The sequence below is a fragment of the Uloborus diversus genome, chromosome 9 (assembly GCF_026930045.1).
Source record: "Uloborus diversus isolate 005 chromosome 9, Udiv.v.3.1, whole genome shotgun sequence".
In the NCBI taxonomy this organism is placed as follows: Eukaryota; Metazoa; Arthropoda; class Arachnida; order Araneae; family Uloboridae; genus Uloborus; species Uloborus diversus.
In genome coordinates, this window is record NC_072739.1 from 90,038,829 (window position 1) to 90,056,278 (window position 17,450).

General features: G+C 32.4%; 1 protein-coding gene across 1 annotated transcript in view; it reads left to right on the top strand.

The window, feature by feature from the left end:
* Positions 1–17,450, top strand: part of LOC129229893 (26S proteasome non-ATPase regulatory subunit 4-like) — a 38,251-nt gene that overhangs the window by 8,351 nt on the left and 12,450 nt on the right. Inside the window, exons 2-8 of the mRNA XM_054864274.1 lie at positions 2,640–2,780; positions 3,048–3,159; positions 5,885–5,971; positions 9,046–9,114; positions 13,078–13,139; positions 14,638–14,794; positions 16,779–16,884. Coding sequence (XP_054720249.1) covers positions 2,640–2,780; positions 3,048–3,159; positions 5,885–5,971; positions 9,046–9,114; positions 13,078–13,139; positions 14,638–14,794; positions 16,779–16,884 — 734 coding nt within the window. The remainder of the gene's footprint in view (positions 1–2,639; positions 2,781–3,047; positions 3,160–5,884; positions 5,972–9,045; positions 9,115–13,077; positions 13,140–14,637; positions 14,795–16,778; positions 16,885–17,450) is intronic.

The following is a 17,450-nucleotide window of genomic DNA, read 5'->3' on the forward strand; positions in this document are numbered from 1 at the left end:
GCGTTCTCATTCCTAATGTAATGTAATATAAAATTAGCTTTATTCAAATTAGATTAACTTCTCAACTCTTTCGGCACGTGTAAAGTTTCAGTTTTAGGTTGGCATCCTTTGATGCCCAATCATATGCAAATGAGGCAAGTATAAATAGTGAACGATTCCAATCGTTCTTTCTCTCTTCTTTTGTGTTCGTCAGCCTCTTGTGAGTTAGGTCCGATAGGTGTTGGGGAGTTGCGAACTCCGCCTCCACTTATGGCCGGGTTTTATTCTTAAGAACTTAGTTTTGTTAGTTATATTTTATTTTAGTTACTATTGACCAATAAATTCTTGGTAAGATTTTAACAAGTTTCCAATGTTCATTTCTTCACATTAATATTTGATTCTGCACCTTCCACTGTGTGATATTATCTCTGCTTGTATAAGCATGTAACATTGTTGACTGACTTACGAAATTTAGCCCTTCGGCTTTTCGTTTAAACATCGTAAGTTATCATAGTGTACATAAATCTTAATCAGGGTTTGAAATAGAGCGTGAGATTGCTCGAAACGCGCACAAAATTGGTAAATCTCGCGCAATCCAAAGGTCCGTGCGGGATTCCCGCCCCCCATAAATTCTTAAACTTGATAACGAAACCCATACCGGGAAAGTGGAGAAGATAAAAAAAAATTTCAAAATCCACTTTCATTTTAGAAAGATGGAAAAAATTTAATAAAGCCATCCGTCAATTCAAAGCAATTCAAGTTACATCAATGAATTCCGATCTGCCGACATCAACCGATTCCGATCCGCCGGTCGAAATGCAATCCACAAGCTGCTGGACACGACCGATAGTCTGTTTTCGAAAGGTATAGGCAATTTTTTACTTCAACTTTTTGATTGTCAGAAAAAAAGTCTTTATGCAGTAGAAATATTATTTAAAACAATGGGGACCGAATCCTATCCAGATAATTAGATCCAGAAAATAGTCTATTTAAAAAAATAATTGAGTATATGTGTATGTTACTTAGTTGTAAAATATTTTATTAAAAATAAAATAATAAAATAAAATTGCAAAACTACTGAATAATTATTTGAAAATGTGGGTTGATATTACACTAAAAAAATTATAATTTTAAAATGAATAAATGGAAAAATGAAATAAAAATGAACTATAAAAAAAATTCTAAACAAATTTTCAGAACTTATAAAAATTCTCCCCCAAATTCAAAAATTCCCCCCTGGTCTGAAGTAAAGGAGGACATTCCCCCCTAGAAATTGAACCCTATTTTAAACCTTGCTTAATGTTAAAGATATTAAGAGATCTAAGAAAGTCCAAAAGCACTTAGAGTCAGCATAAAACTGTGCCAATACCTGCACACATTTGCATTCTTGATAGACGATGCAGCCAGAGCAAGGGGAAAAAAGTTTACAGCAGTGAAAACAGAAAATATCTGTGTGACTCAGTGCTTTTATAATGAAATTCAATGCCAAATTTTCTCCTTTCAAAGAACTTTTTTGATCTCAATATAATAAAAGAAGTCCTCTGTATGAATGGGGGGGGGGAATCATTTAACATTAATTTTTATGATAGTTTTCATAATTAAAATATGTTAAAAGTATATTTTCTTTTAAGTTTGTACTGAGGCTTTTAATTAAAATATATATTTTTTGTAATAAAGAAATTCTATTCATAAATGCACTAAATCAGGAGAAATTATGTCCAGAATGGAAAACATAATGATTTTCTTAAAATCTATTTGTCTTATTTTTATTAAGCGTTCTCTTTGATACATTAGTTAAAATAGTACATGATCTGTAACTTTTTTTCAAATCTTCAAACAAAATGTGTTGATCTTTTGATTTTTAAAATTGTGTAATGTACATTAGACATGTTTAATAACACATGATTTTAATTCTGCTTTTATTTATTTTTTATTGTAGCTGGCTATGATTGTGAGGAAATTAATTTACAAGACTTTATTCATGGTTATTTGTAATCAATAATTTCTGAAATATCACAATGAATCATTTCTTTGATTATTTATACCTAAGCCCATTTAGGTATTGTAATTTTTTAATATTTAAGTTTTTCAAACAATATTCCCCTACAGAAAGCTCTTCGTATCTGGAAATAAAATTCCAGGATTTTACTCTTATTTAATTAATTATGAAGAAATTAGGTATAAATATTAATATTAAACATTCTTTAATAAATAATTCACAAAAATGGTTAATTTGGAGGGGGGGGGGTTCCGAAAAATCCGGTTTGCATATTGAGGGAAAATACAAACATATTTTTCGAATAAAAGTGTTTTTATTTGATTACATCACCTGGCATGCATGTAATGCACAATAATAAAACAAAATGAATTATCCCCGAGTTATGTGTTAAAAACAATTGTTTACGGAAATAATCACAATTTGGACCATCATAGACCTAAATAAAGTAATGTAAATGAAATTTTCTTAGAGCGCGAAGGGAACAAAGCGTTAAAAAAAAAAAAAAAAAACAGAAATCAACACGGATTTTGGGCGTTGGCAAATTTTAGGTCGGTGGATTTGTGGCACTCCACTGTATTGTTTGCATGAATTTAATGCCCATTTGATTGAATTTATAAAGACATTTTGAAGCTTTTTTTTAACATATATATTTTTTTTTTAGTGTTGATAATAGTGATTATATGAGGAATGGAGACTTTCTTCCCACACGCCTGCAAGCTCAGCAAGATGCAGTTAGTTTGATTTGCCATTCAAAGATCAGATCAAATCCTGAAAATAATGTTGGTCTTCTGACTCTGGCTAAGTATTATCATTTTCCTTGTTCCTTGAATTAATAAGTGCAATTTTTCTATTTTAATCTGAATGCTCTCATTATTCAAAAAAATGTACTCAAATTAACTATGTGTATGAAAACTATCGTAATGTGCTATGAAAATTATCATAATAATAAAATGTATTATGCTTAATAAAGTTAGGCATCAATGTTTTCTTAAAACTTTTACACATAATATTTAGGTCATTAAAGGAAATTTATTTCTTAATAGGTGTAATTTCATTATTTATTTTATAGACCAGAAGTTCTTGCTACTTTAACAACTGATGTGGGTCGAATTTTATCCAAGCTTCATCAAATGCAGCCTAAGGGTTACATTAATCTCTGTACTGGAATTCGAATTGCTCATGTAAGTATACTTTTCATGAGTTCAATTTTAATAACTTACGCAATTAATATCGAAAGCCGAAAGGCTAAGTTCCGTTAGTTAGTCAATTATCTTAAATGCTAATACGAGCAGAGATAATACAGTGCAGCAGGAGAATAGCGTCAGTATTAGAAGCATCAGTGGAAACTTTCTATAAAAACATAGCAATGATTTATTGGTCCTTTGAAAACTAAAATAACATATTAAATAAACAATCTAAGAGGAAACCCTGGCCATATGCGGAGACAGAGTTCGATAACTCAACAACTCCAACCTGTTCACTATCTATACCAAACTGCCTCATTTGGATGTGATTGGGCATCCAGAGATGCCAACCTAAAACTGCAACTTTACATGCTTGAAAGAGTTGAGAAATTGATCTTATTTGAATACAGACGATTCCCTACATTATTGTACATTAGAAATTAGAATGCAGTTGAATATCGTTTTCCAACTTCTATCAAATTTCTGCTGTTTTTGCAAGGAATCCAGTAGTCAAAAATGTTTCATTATTATAAAACATTAATACATACTAAGGGGCGAATAATTTTATTGGAGGTTCATTATGAAGGGGTCAAAGTACAATTTTTGGGCACAAATACGGGGTAAATTTTTCGAAAGGTAAGTCTCCAAAACTGATTTTGGCTAAAGGGGGAGGCTCATTACCCTCTCTGGATCTGCACCTGAGTGTATGTGCAATTTCTATCTGAATTGACAATTTTTTGCAATCAGTTTCTTAAAAAAAAGATTCGTGTTACAAGTGACCATTTAAGCTGTTATTTTATGAGAAAAAATTGGGAAATGCAAATTCGATACAAAATTTTCTAGTGAATATTTTCCACTGAATTTGAACCACTTGATTTTTTTTTCTCTGAATTAAAGCTTTAATTGCTGTTAAAGTTGTTAAAAGTACAAGTTCAAGGGCAATTAAAACTTTACCCATGGAATCAAAATTTCTAGAATCTTTCAAAAGTAGCATCGAAAGTGAAAGTGGGGGGCGAATAGCATCGAAAGTGAAGGGCGCCATATGGCGCGGGAGTGGGGACTCAACCCCCCCCCCCTCCCCATTTGAAATTAGAACTTTCTTGCTTTTAGTACTTTTTCCTTTCAAAAATGTAAAAACATTTCTTCTCCAGCATCTAATGAATAAGTTATTAAAAATGTCAAATTTTATTAACTCTAATCTGTACTGAAATCGGTTTCTATGGGAAAAATATCCTGTTAACCCATGGGGAAAATAGCTGAGCCCCCCCCCCCCCCCCCAATTAAAATTTTACATATGGGTGCCCTTGGAAGGTCATGATGATGTCATTCTAAGTTTAGTCTTAGTCAAATGGTGCCAAAGTCAGAAACCACAGCTCTGGCTATCTCCACAATATTGTCCTCTTACGGGTCCAATTCCTGAAGAAGTATACCGATTTCCAGAAGATTAGCAATTATTGCCGGATAGCCAAATACAGCCAACCTCCCAATAGCGGAACTTGCCGCTATTGGGACCAAAGTTGATCTCCATTAATGGGAAGTGTCCGCTACTGGGGAGTCTGAATTTCAATGACATTTTAATTTTGTATTTTAAATCTACACATACAGTGTATAATTCTAAATTAAATTAATGAATAGTGCTTATATAAGTGTACTTGCTCAATAAGTAAATAATCCGCTGAATCTTTCGGGAAAATAAAATGGGAAATTGTTTTCTCTAGCTGAATAAAGCCAGTCAAACATAATGGAATCAGTGTTGTTGATTTTCACCACTTTTTTTGGACAAAAAAACTCTGCTGTAAACAAAACATTTTTCACTCAGGCATGCTTAGTATTATCCACTGTTTTGGAAATAATAAGCAATACAGAAAACCAATAGGAACAAAGATTGCTACTCATTTTCAAAAGTGCTGTAAAATAACCTGAACCAATTTTTCCATGTGCAAGTGAAAGAACCTATATCTTGTTATCTTGTGTGCGTAATCTTTCTACATTCTACACAAAAATCAACTTTTTTTTTTTTTTTTCATCCATTTTTTAAGTAAATGCACTCTGTGTCCCATTAAAAAGCTACTAAATCATTTGAACAATCAGCAATTAAAGTAAACCAATAATAAATAATATGGTGATAAAATCTAATTTTTTTATACATATTTGTTTCCATGTAGTTGAAAAATAATTTTTGAAAATATCTATATTTCCTGATAATTAGCAGATTAACTTCTCTGCAATTCTCAGATTCGGCAAAATATTTTCAGCTTATTTTGTTTTTGAGCAGTCACATATATGCTAAGTAAATTAAGAAAGGGATGCAAAATGTTTTCACTCAAGGTAATTATACTATAATTATCATGCTTACAAGATCTGGAGAACATGCAAGTTGCTAAAGATCTGGGTTTACATAAACTATATTCAAGCAAAATTGTGTTGTCAATGCACAATGAAAAATGAATGTTTGAAAATAAGAACATGGCTTGAGTTCCAATATGTTTTGACCTCAGTATGATTGCTAAAAAATAATGAAAACCAATCTGTATGCATAATGGAAAATATTTGAAATTATAAAAATGTGGAAATTAAAATTGAAATGCTTTTAAGATTTGTCTATCAAAGATTAATCATTCAGTTGCAGTATTATGTGTTGTATTTATATATTTTTCTTAATTTAAGTTTCAAGAACATTTTAGTTTCGTATTCATATTTTACTTTCTTATGTTATTTGCAGCTAGCATTGAAGCATCGACAAGGGAAACATCACAAAATGAGGATTGTAATTTTTGTTGGTAGTCCAATTGATGATGAAGATGCAGAGGTAAACTTGCTTCATTCATGTACTAAAGATTTGTATGACAAAGTAGTATTTTTAATTTAAATATGTAGCTTATATGAGATTTTATTACTGAAAAGTGCATTATTTTTATGTTAAAACTATTTTAAAAGATGGACTTCAATTTTGTGTACCGTAAACGCTGGCTACTTTGGCCCTAGGGTCCTTCTTTGACCCAAAAGGATAAAAAGATACAACGTCGTCACTCAACCTTCAGGGCGCATTTTTTTCAACATATTTTTACGGATTCCACTGGAGGGCATCCCCAAGCACTCAATTATGTATACCAAGCAGTTCTATAGCTCTGCTCAAGAATCAACACTAGTGGTTCCGCATTCCTTGTGCTAACATGTGCCTTCATAACCTCTCAAACTTCTCCATGTAGAAAGAGTTCTATGTGAGCTAAGAGTTTTTTAAGTACCCATTTATGAGCACTATTTGATACTCTGTAACGTAGTATAGTTGTACTTCTCATTTCTTTTGTCTTTTTTTTTTAATTGACAAAGACAACATATCTCTTTATTTAAAAATTATGACCTACTGTGACCTAGCATTAAAACTTAAAAATATCTGCCAGAGAGATTTGGAAAAAGAAAAGAATAGCTAAAATTAAGACTGAACAGGAAAAACGCAAGAAAAACCTGGAATTCTCAGCGACGGATAAAAAGAGATATTTCTGACTCGATTCATCAGGGCTCATGGCTTTCATTATGGAAGATGAAGAGGAATTAAAAGTTGCAGTAGGTTTGGAAAAAATTTTACCCAGTTGCATCTACATCTTTCAAATATTTTCTGCAGTAGATAGTTCATAAAAGGAATAATTTATTTTGACTTTTAAGGGAGACTTTTATTGTTACCTTTATTCTAGTTGGGTTTTATGCATAAATTGCAAATCTCACCGAGGCAGTAAATCATGCCAACTTGGTAGCTGTAATATAGAAGTTTCGACTGCTGCAAAGACAACAAATCTTACTGGTTGCTCTTATGCTTAACATCCAAGCATTCACAAGGACCTACTAGTTTTTCCGTGCATTCTTTTTGCGATTTGTATTCTGCTTGTGTTATTTATTTGGAACGATTTGTTTGTTTTATTCCACTTACTTTATATTTGAAATTCTATTTTCCCCATATTTTGCATTCATCTGTTTCAATTCTATGACAGCTTTTGCCTTGTTTCCAACTGGGTCAAATCAGGTGCTTTCTTAATTGCTTGTTTTCAGTATGAAATGCTTCTGTACTCTCTCTTAAATGCTCTTGAAGCTCACTGCTTTTTACATTGCGAAGGATTTTTTAAAACCTTTAAGTATTCTTTAGTGCCGTATCAAGTAATCTATATAAGGTAAAACACTAGTAGTGCCCAGTGCTTCAATAGTGGCCACTTCAAGTTTTCTTTTGTACTTTGTAGAAGGAAATGAACAATACTGATGTGATTTTTATTTGGTACTAAATGTAACTATCATATTGAATCAATTTTGTTCATCAGCTATTTGAATGGAAATTAAATAATGTAAATACTTCGGATGGAAGAATGTCAGATGGCCACTACTGAAATTTTCAGATTTTGAGTAGCCACTGCTGGATCAGATTTGGGAAAAATTTTAACAAATTGAAATTCTGGTATTTTTAGAAATTGGGAAGATTTAGAAAGCTTTGGGCTATAAAGCGCTCATTGAGTTTTAAGAGGGACAATTAACATTGTAGACCTTCAGTTTAAAAATATACTTCACATTGGCCACTACTAGTGCGTTTTAAACCTTGAAGTGGCCACTACTGATGTTTTACCTTACTTGGTGTTTAGCCAAATTTTGAATATGAGTTCTCGACTAATATCTAGTAGGTGTAAAAATTGAATATTTATATGCTTCAATGAAGGAAAGGAATTTTTAAATGAACATTCATTTTTATACTCTATGCTGTGATTTATAAGGGGGTGTGGAAATTTTAAGCCTTTTTTGCGCAATCACAATCGCTAATTGTTTTCACCTGATACCTTCCGGTTCACGGTCCTTGATGTCCGGTTCCTTTTTCAACCCCACTGTCCTCTGCAGGCGCAACTCCTCCGGCCCTAAGCAATCTGCTTCTCCTGGTCGGTGGCGTCCATGTCCTACACACCCACCCTCATACACACACACATATACACCAACGTGCATTCACACAGGTCTACGCACACATACAAGCCTACACATACACATGCACAACTATACACACGTAACTGCCCAAGAGGACCGGCAGGCTTGGAGGGACAGGAGCTGTTTCTAGAAACAATAATTCCAATGAGTAGGATCCTGTCGCAGCTCGTGATTTCAAAAAACATCATTTGAATTCAAAATTTCTGCATTCAAATTTTTTTTTTGTAACTATTGTAATTTTTGTACATTTTTTTACTGCAGTTTAAAAGAAAATTTGGTTAAGTTAGAATGTATGAAGCTGTTTTCACTAAATTTTTACTCAAACTAAATTATGTTTGACCGGTAGATTTTTAATATCAGGAGAAAAATGTAATAGATTGATAATTAACTTTAATTTCACCTCAATTAAATATATTTTTAAATTGCAGTAGCTTACTGTATACCCTATCCCCCCCCCCTCTTTTTTAAAGGACAAATTTTGTTCATTGCTTTCAATTTTCTTAAAGGAAAGAGTGTTAGAGAAATTTAAAAAATCAACGTACACCATATCAAAAATATTCTTTTGATCAATTTCCGATGGCTTGGAAAAATAAGGGAAAATCAATATCAAAATAAGAAATTTGCTGTGAACTCTTGCCCTTTTTCTGCATAATAACTGCTGATTTCTCGAAATAAGTAAATGGCAGAGTGCCACTTAGTAATGTTGCCAGGTTCGATTTGCCCCAACTGTATGTAAATTACTTTAATTGTTTGTACGTAGTAACATTGTTTATACCATATTTAAGTATCCGTATAGTTTATAAAAAAATTTGTTGTCAACTGTTGTAAACCTTATTTGATTGTAGTTACTGTACTGTACATGTCTTCTACTATCTTTCCCTAATTTCTATTTCTTTTTTAATTTGGTATTGATTTGTCTCTTGTACATAGATTGTAAAACTGGCAAAGAAGTTCAAAAAAGAGAAAGTATGTGTCGACATTGTCAATTTTGGAGAAGATGTAAGTATTTTTTTTTTCTTTTGAAGCTGTATTATGATGAATTTATCATACATGCAGCTAAGCTTCAGTTGTAGGTTAGCAAACTTTTACTTTTTAATATTCAGGGAAATTTTAATTCATACAGTTTTCAGTTATGTGTTTGTTCTCTACAAATACAAATGATTTAGATCTATTATACAACTGCTCAAAAAGAAGTATGCTATTTGCTGAAGTTCATAAAGTACAAAATGAAAGGCAGTAGTTATATCATCACCAAAATAAAATCTGTTATATTATAATTTTTATCAGGGCCGTATGCAAGAGGGTGGTTTACAGGGTTCAAACCACCTCAAAAAATTTTCATCCAAAGAAATGCTTTCAGGGGTCGATCCAGGTTTTATTTTTTGGGTCCCCATTTTGTGAAAAGGCAAAATATTTTTGTGAAATTTCGTTATTTTTGTGAAAAAGCAAAATATTTTTGTGAATTTTCTTTGTTTTTGTAAAAAAGACCTTCTCATGATTTTTTTCTTGGAAAAGATTATATTAAAGCATTTTTAGCTGTCGTATCCTTATAGAAAAGCTCTAGACAGGTTTCAGGGGTGATTGCAAGTTCTTGAAGAATACATGAAAGCAGTCAAGAGAAAATGCGCTGGGGGAGGGGGGAAGTAAGACCCTTAACATTTTATTCGTAATTTGACACATACATTACATTTATTGCTTTTTACAAACATACATATGCAAGGCACACTTTCCTAAGGTGAAAGTCTCACAACAGATTTCCTGTTTGCCCCTCTCAAATACTTTAAGAGCAATGAAAATTGCACATGCTGCTGAACGTAATGATAACTCCTAATAAATACAATATGAACAGACTCAAAGATATCACATATTTCTTAACACAGAAGTGAAATACTCATTAAAGATTCCATGTATGTGTTTGAAAAACTTAAAAGTAATTAAAACCCAAAATAATACTGCACCAGCATTCAGCGTTTAATTTTTTGACTTTTGACGTTCTTACAGAGTAGGTATTTCGTTTAAAACTTTGCAATTTAATGATGTTAATAAATATATAAGAAATTTTATTTGTTTGCCTCTTAACAAGGTACAGTAAACATCAAAAATGCGAAAAATTCGTTTACCACGGCCGATGTAAGGAAATTAAGATCTTCAAAACAAATAAAAATATAAAAACAGCATGTAAATATGTTTATTTTAAGTAAAGTTATTTTAGAATTGGATTTTGAAACTCAACACAAATTAATACTAAATATATATTGCGTAATCAAAGTAAAATTTAAGATTTTCCTGAAAACAAGCTACCAATCACAAGTTTCCCTCTCCCGTCCCCCTTCTGACGCTCTCAAGGAAAAACACCTCACGCAGCAAGCAAAAAAGATAAGATGGGGGAAGGTGGAAGAGGCTCCCGCGTAGATGCGTGCACATTTGCGGTTAAAAAATATTGTGAAAAGGTTGCCTTTTTATAAATTTTTGTGAAGGGGCTGCTTTTACGACGCGGAATATTGTGAATGGAGCCGCTTTTGCGATGGGGAATTTTGTGAATGGGGCCGCTTTTGCCATGCGGAATTTTGTGAAGGGGCCGCAAAGCGGCCCCAATTTGGCGCTGGATCGACCCCTGGCTTTCCATTATTTATTTATTTTTACTTTATTTATTTTTTGGTGACAAAAGTAATATTGTTGATATTATTATTATTTCAATTTTATTTGGGAAATGAAATTAGTGTGACTAAAAAAAGATACAAACTCATTGCAGGGTTCGTACGCCTCCTGAAAATCCTGAAAAACTCCTGAAAATTAATTTTTTCTTCTAAGTGCCCTTAAAACTCCTGAATTTTTGTTTTAACCTCCTGATTTTCCCCCTCTCCTGAAAATAATTTTTACTAGTAAAAGTGCTTCGTCAATCTCAAAATAAAACTTTAACAATCGCTAATTTTAATTCCATGTCATCTCAGTTTAGGCGGCCATATTGAAACGCTGGTAGCCAATCAAACTCTCGTATTATACAGACACCCAGTGCATTTCGCAAAGACATGGGGTCTGTTTGAACATTACTGATCGTCAGGGCCGGATTTAGGGGAGGGAAGGCGGGGCTACTGCCCTGGGGCCTCCACAACAAAGGGGCCCCACAATAAAAATTTTACAAAATATCCTAACTTTCACGGGTCAGCAAATTTTACGTTTTTTCTCCCCTATAAATTATAATAATAATAATATAAAAAATAAATTGCAGTAACTTCAGGATGTATTTACTATTGCTGATTATAAGTGCTGATCGAAAATATCGGATATATACATATATATATATATCAAAATATGATCTTTTCGAACCCTGATTTGGGGCCTCCACTCCTTCGTTGCCCCGGGGCCTCCGCACTTCCAAATCCGGCCCTGCTGATCGTAACTGCCACAAGAGAATGAACCAAGAGCATGTGCTAGGTTTTGTGTTAACAGCAACAGCTATTAAGCATATTTTCGATATTGCTAATTAGTAGTGCTATCGCTATTTTGTAGTATTTGTAGTATAGATAATATGTCAATATATCTATTGAGACTTTGTTAATAATTTGTGTATTCCTGTTATTTTCAAATATTTTAATCTATTTTTTATTTATTTATTTATTTATTTGATTGAATAGTGTGTGAAAAAAAATACTAATCAATTAAAAACTTAATACATTTTTTTTTTTAAATTTTCACAGCAAAGTAGATGAAATGTTATTGAAACTAATTTTCTTGTAAAGACCGCTCGTGTTATTACCCCTGAAAATTTTGTTTTTGACTCCTGAAAACTCCTGAAATTCTTTTTGTCTGGAAGAGTTTGAACCTTGTCATTGTGTTTATGGTAGTTTTTGAAAAATTCATTTATATTATGTAACAATATGGCATTTTGTAAAAACAGCCCCTCCTTCCATTTAGATAATCTATTGTAACAAAAATCAATAGAATGCACATGAAACCAAATTTGATAGACCAAATAAATGTTTCAAAAATTATGTTTGGTAAAAACCCTTCCGAAACAATAGTCTGGTTACGGCCCTGATCTTTATGTATATCAGAATTTATTTTTAAACCTCTAAGTGATTTTCAATCTTATCAAAGAGTAGCTTGATCACATGACTTGTATGTGTACTCCTTGTAGAAGTTCAAAAAACATTGGGTTTAGCTATGCTGTTCATGTAGATGAGTCAATAATATGTTGTATTTCAAGTAATTAGTTAAGGGTTTGTTATCATGTGTGATCAAGTAAAGGCTTTTGAAACTCAAGATTTTTTCCAAATCACTAAGCTGTGTATATATAGGTCAAAATGATCAGCATGTAATTAAAGAAGTCAAAAATCACTAATTTGTTTCTAATCAATGCATTGAATCAGTTTTTGGCATTGAAAAAGAAACTAAAAAGAAAAAATCTAATTTGAATTCTGAATCTTTGAATTCAAATTATGTTTTTCGCAATCACGAGTTGCGACAAGACCCTACTCATTAGAGTTATTGTTTCTAGAAACTGCTCCCCCCCCCCAAGCATGTCCCTCCTCCTGGGTGGTTATGTGTGTATAGTTGTGTGTGTGCAGGCTTAAGTGTGTGTACGTAGGCCTGTGTATGTGTGTAAAGGCACTCACGCGTTGGCGAGTGTGTATGAGCATGCGTGTGAAGGACATGGACGCCACCACCCAGCAGAAGTGGATTCCGGGGGGCAGTGCAGCCGTGCCGCCGCCGCGCCGGTGGGCGGTGGTGCTGCTGGTCCAAGCTGAAAAATAATCCCAACGTCAAGGACTGTCAAATGAGAACAATAAGCAATCGTGATTGCTCAATATAGGATCGTATAGATTGAGCTTTTTGCCCCTTTTGGTTGGTCAATGTTAAATTTACATTGTTTTATTTATTTATTTATTTTTTGTAAATATAAGCAATATTAAACTTATTTTCATAATGTTATATATTTTTTTCTTTCAATTATTTCTATAGGCTGTTAATACTGATAAATTAACATTATTTATCAATACCCTGAATGGAAAAGATGGCACTGGGTAAGTTCTCTTTACTTGTTTTCTCAGAATTTTATTCTTTAATTGCTTACACTTCTAAGTTATTTATCCTATTATCATGTTTATTGAAAACACTAAGTGTAAATATAGCATAGTTAAATGCAAATTACTATTTCACATTTTGTTTCACTAAAATTATTGAATCATTTAGTTGTCTCATCGTTTAGGTGTTAAGACAGAACTGCCCCCTTTTCACTTTGAAAAATTGATTTACTTGCGTGTGTTAAGGTTCTGTTATTTTTTAGTATGAAATGCACTGCCATTAAGAGAGACTTGACTACTTTTAAAAGAAAAGCTTTCAGCACTAAGTCCTAGTATATTTCCAATTGTCTTAATAACTGGGATAGCCTGTTTGATAATACAAATAATTAAAAATATATTTTGTAATCAACTTGCATTTTGTAATAGATACACTAATTCTGCTGACCTGAAATTAAAATATTGATTCTAATCTAAAGAACTAATCTTCATGCATGTGCTGAAATTCAATTGGAACTTTCAAGTTGTATAGAACTAAAATTATAATCCAATTTAGTAAATTTTAAATACAGTTCTAAACCTTTATTCACATGATGGGTAAGGATGATTTCACTGTTGGTAGAAAAGGAGAAAGAGCTCAATTATTTAAAATTATCTGTTGCCAGTTGCTTTTTGTTAAGTATTTGATTTTAGCGAGCATTGCTTTTGAAAAGAAGTATATTCTAATTTTGTGATTAACAAAAATTGGCAGTTGTAATTATCTCTCCTTTGCTGTACTTTCCCATGTTGTCTAGAAAAAGAATGAAATGTGCAGTGGAACCTCGGGAATGGGAACTAATTGAGGTAGAGCCCTGTATGGATTTCGGAATGTTTGGATTTTGCAGGTGGCTTATTTAAACTCTTGTAGTTAGCTCTTTTGGGAACTGAAAATCTGTCTTTTACTGCTTATTGCAGATTTGTTGTGTAGTGAAATGTCGATCCCTTCCCTTACCACTTTTTTTTTTCCTGTCTCCAAATGAAAAAGAATTAATAAAAAGAAAGAAACAAAAAAGGGGAGAAACAAAAATAACCTTGAACCTCAATGCTCTTTAAATCAGAGGTGTACTTTTATAAAGAAGGGGAATCCCAATCATCTGGTAAACATATGCAAAAATATTTTATTCTTCCTCCCCTATCCAATAATTTATTAGTCAACTAGATGTGTCTTTCAATTACTCATAACAAAAAAAAAAGAAAAGCAAAGTAATAAATTAGAGGAAATGAGACCTTTTAAATGACATGCATAGAGCAGTGATTCTCTGTTGTTTATATTAATAAATCTATCCTATTGAGAACCCCAAAGTAGAGACTGAGGCAATAAGAGAGGAATCTTTTTGTTTTGCCAGTGCCTGTGAGATGATGGGTGGTGAACAGGTTAATCTAACCTTTGAAATTTGAGACTTCATTCTTTCTTTATCATTTCCCCCCCCCCCCCTTTTGACAAAAAGTTTTATGTTTTTAGCTCTCATCTTGTTACTGTACCTCCTGGTCCTCATCTGTCTGATGCTTTAGTTAGTTCTCCAGTTGTTCAAGGTGAGGATGGCAGCGGAGCTGTTGGTATTGGAGGAATGGGCTATGAATTTGGTGTAGATCCAAATGAAGATCCTGAGTTAGCATTGGTAATAAAGTTATATTCTTGTACATTTATGCAAAGCACCTCAACCTCATTAGTTCACTATGCACATTAGTTAGGCCAGGCATTTAAGTTTTTTCTACTAAATTTGAGTCATGTCGAAATAATATTATTTTTTTTTATTGATGATTATACTGCCTTCGGCAGGCAAACAGCAATATCTGCAGAAGTGAGTTTTTGAGATATTTGAAGAAAAGGGTTTTAAATTCAATACCAACTCCAGGGAAATGTTGGAATTTGACATTCTTTTCGCATTTTTTTTTTTTTTTGAACAGAAACCCAGTAAGAAAGCTTGTACACTAAAAGCTAAAGTACAATATATAACTTTGATATAAAGGTACCCTATTCAACGATTTCCTCAATATAATGATACATTCACTGGTCCGGATTTGGACTGCATTGAGTGTCTATGCTCCTCAAATTAATAATGTACTTGATTGAACGATAACTTTTACCAGTCTCTTGACAATTGTTAAATCGGTGTTATACTGTATGACAAAAAGGAAAAATTCTGAAAAAAATGAATGCAGTTATGATTGCTCTCCTGCATTAGTATTTCTCTCTCTGACTTCAGAATAGTGTCTGTAATTTATTGGATTTCGTGAAAGAAAGAAAATATAAACATGTGTTCGCAAATGAGAAGGGAAACGTATACTCATTTTGAAGTTGCTCTTTCTAGTTTTGGTTCCATTTATAATAGGATTGGAGAGGAGATATTCTAGCAAGGGGTTTTACTTTTATGTTCATTTGGTAGCCATAGTGAACACGTTATCTTTCCGAGGAGGAAATATCTTAATTTGACTGATCCATCTATGGATCTTTTGGGTCACATTGAAACAACTATAAATTATTTTTATTGGAGTTCTTCATACAATAGTTACTTTTGAAAATCATACGCTGAAAAAGAAGGCAAAGAACTTAGACAGAGATGTGTAATTTGCTCAAAGCAGAATAAAAGACGTAACACTACGTATGAGTGTAAAATGCTCAATGCGCATTTATCTGTGCTTTAAAATTTTTCATGCGGCTTTAAAATATTTATTGTTACAATATTCTTCAAGTATTTCATAATATTAAGTGCAAATATTTTTCCTGTTTTGTAGAAAATATATTGTTTAATTTTGGTACTTTTAGTTATTGTAAGAAACAATATATTTTGCATTTTTATTGTTAAATATCAATTATTTTCATCCAATTTTTTGTTATGATTGAAATTTTTGATATATTTTATCATATATTAAAAAATGGTTTCATTTCTGCTTAAAGTATACATTTTATCCATTATTATGTATGCGTACTTTCCGAAATTGCGTATTAGGCTTAGCGGGAGAAATTGCCCCGGCCTGTGCGCACAGTCCGTGTGTAACAGCTGCCGTCCTGAGGGAGCACTATCTTCTGCGGACTGCCGTCCCGAACGGGTTAATCTGCCCATGGCAGTATAGTAATTTTATTCCTACTTGTGGAAAGTAACATGTTGATTAAAGTACAGGGAAATCCAGTTACAATGAGCTTCAAGGGACTGAAAATTTTGTTTTTTGTAACGGGAATTTCTTTGTAATGGAATTCAAACAATGTTATGGAAATTAAATCAGGACTGAAAACTTATTTCGTTGAAATGAACGTTTCACTGTATTGATATTCGTTGTTACGGGATTTCATTAAATTACATAATATTGATTAAGATCTGAAACTTTTGTGTTTGAATGCCTTTTAACACAGAATGTCTCACTATGAGTTGTATTATTTTTAATGGGTAATGTAGCCATATTTGTTGCTCAAGACTTGAATAATTATTTCAGTTACTTGCACAAGTTTATTGTCTATGGAATTTTCCCTCACATTTTACTTTGCGCTGTTTGACACATTGCCTCGTTTAACATGTATTGGCCGTGTCATCAATTTTTTAAGTATAGGCTCACTTAGATCATTTCAAAAACATTGAAATTAATTATTCTTTGTTCTATTCTTAGGCTCTTAGAGTATCTATGGAAGAACAAAGACAGAGGCAAGAAGATGAAGCTCGTAGAACAGTTTCTGCTACAAGTAATGAATCTGCTGGACAAAGATCAACTGATGGTTGGTTTAGTAAATTCTACTTAAACACATTAATTTGTACTGATTTCACTCTGCTGTTCAAATAAGTCAAGTCGTTGGCCCCTACAAAATTCACAAAATATGGAAGTTTTAAAAAATAAATTTTAACACTTGTTATCTTAGTAAAACAATCTGATCTTGTTTTTTAACCCCTTAACGATTGAATAATTTTCAAGCGAACGGTCATAAAAGTGTCTATTTTTTTATTTAAGAAAATTATATAAAAATAAGGTGTATGTATAGCATGTGCATTCAATTTTTCATGTTCAATATCTTTTGGATTGAAATTTAAAAAAAAAATAAAATTTTATGAAAAGTCAACAAGCAAGCAGCAAAAATTTAAGAATTACGTCTTTTAAACATTAAAAAAGAATTTTATTAATATTTTGTGTAATATAAGTTAAGATAAATAAATTTTTCTTGTGTGGTAAATTTCAAAGTTTGAGATACAGAGGCCAACGTCACAATCTGGTAAGAAGTACCAAAATTCCTTCCTGCATCTCTGCAATTACATTTAAAATTTGCAATTATGTTTAAAATTGACTGGT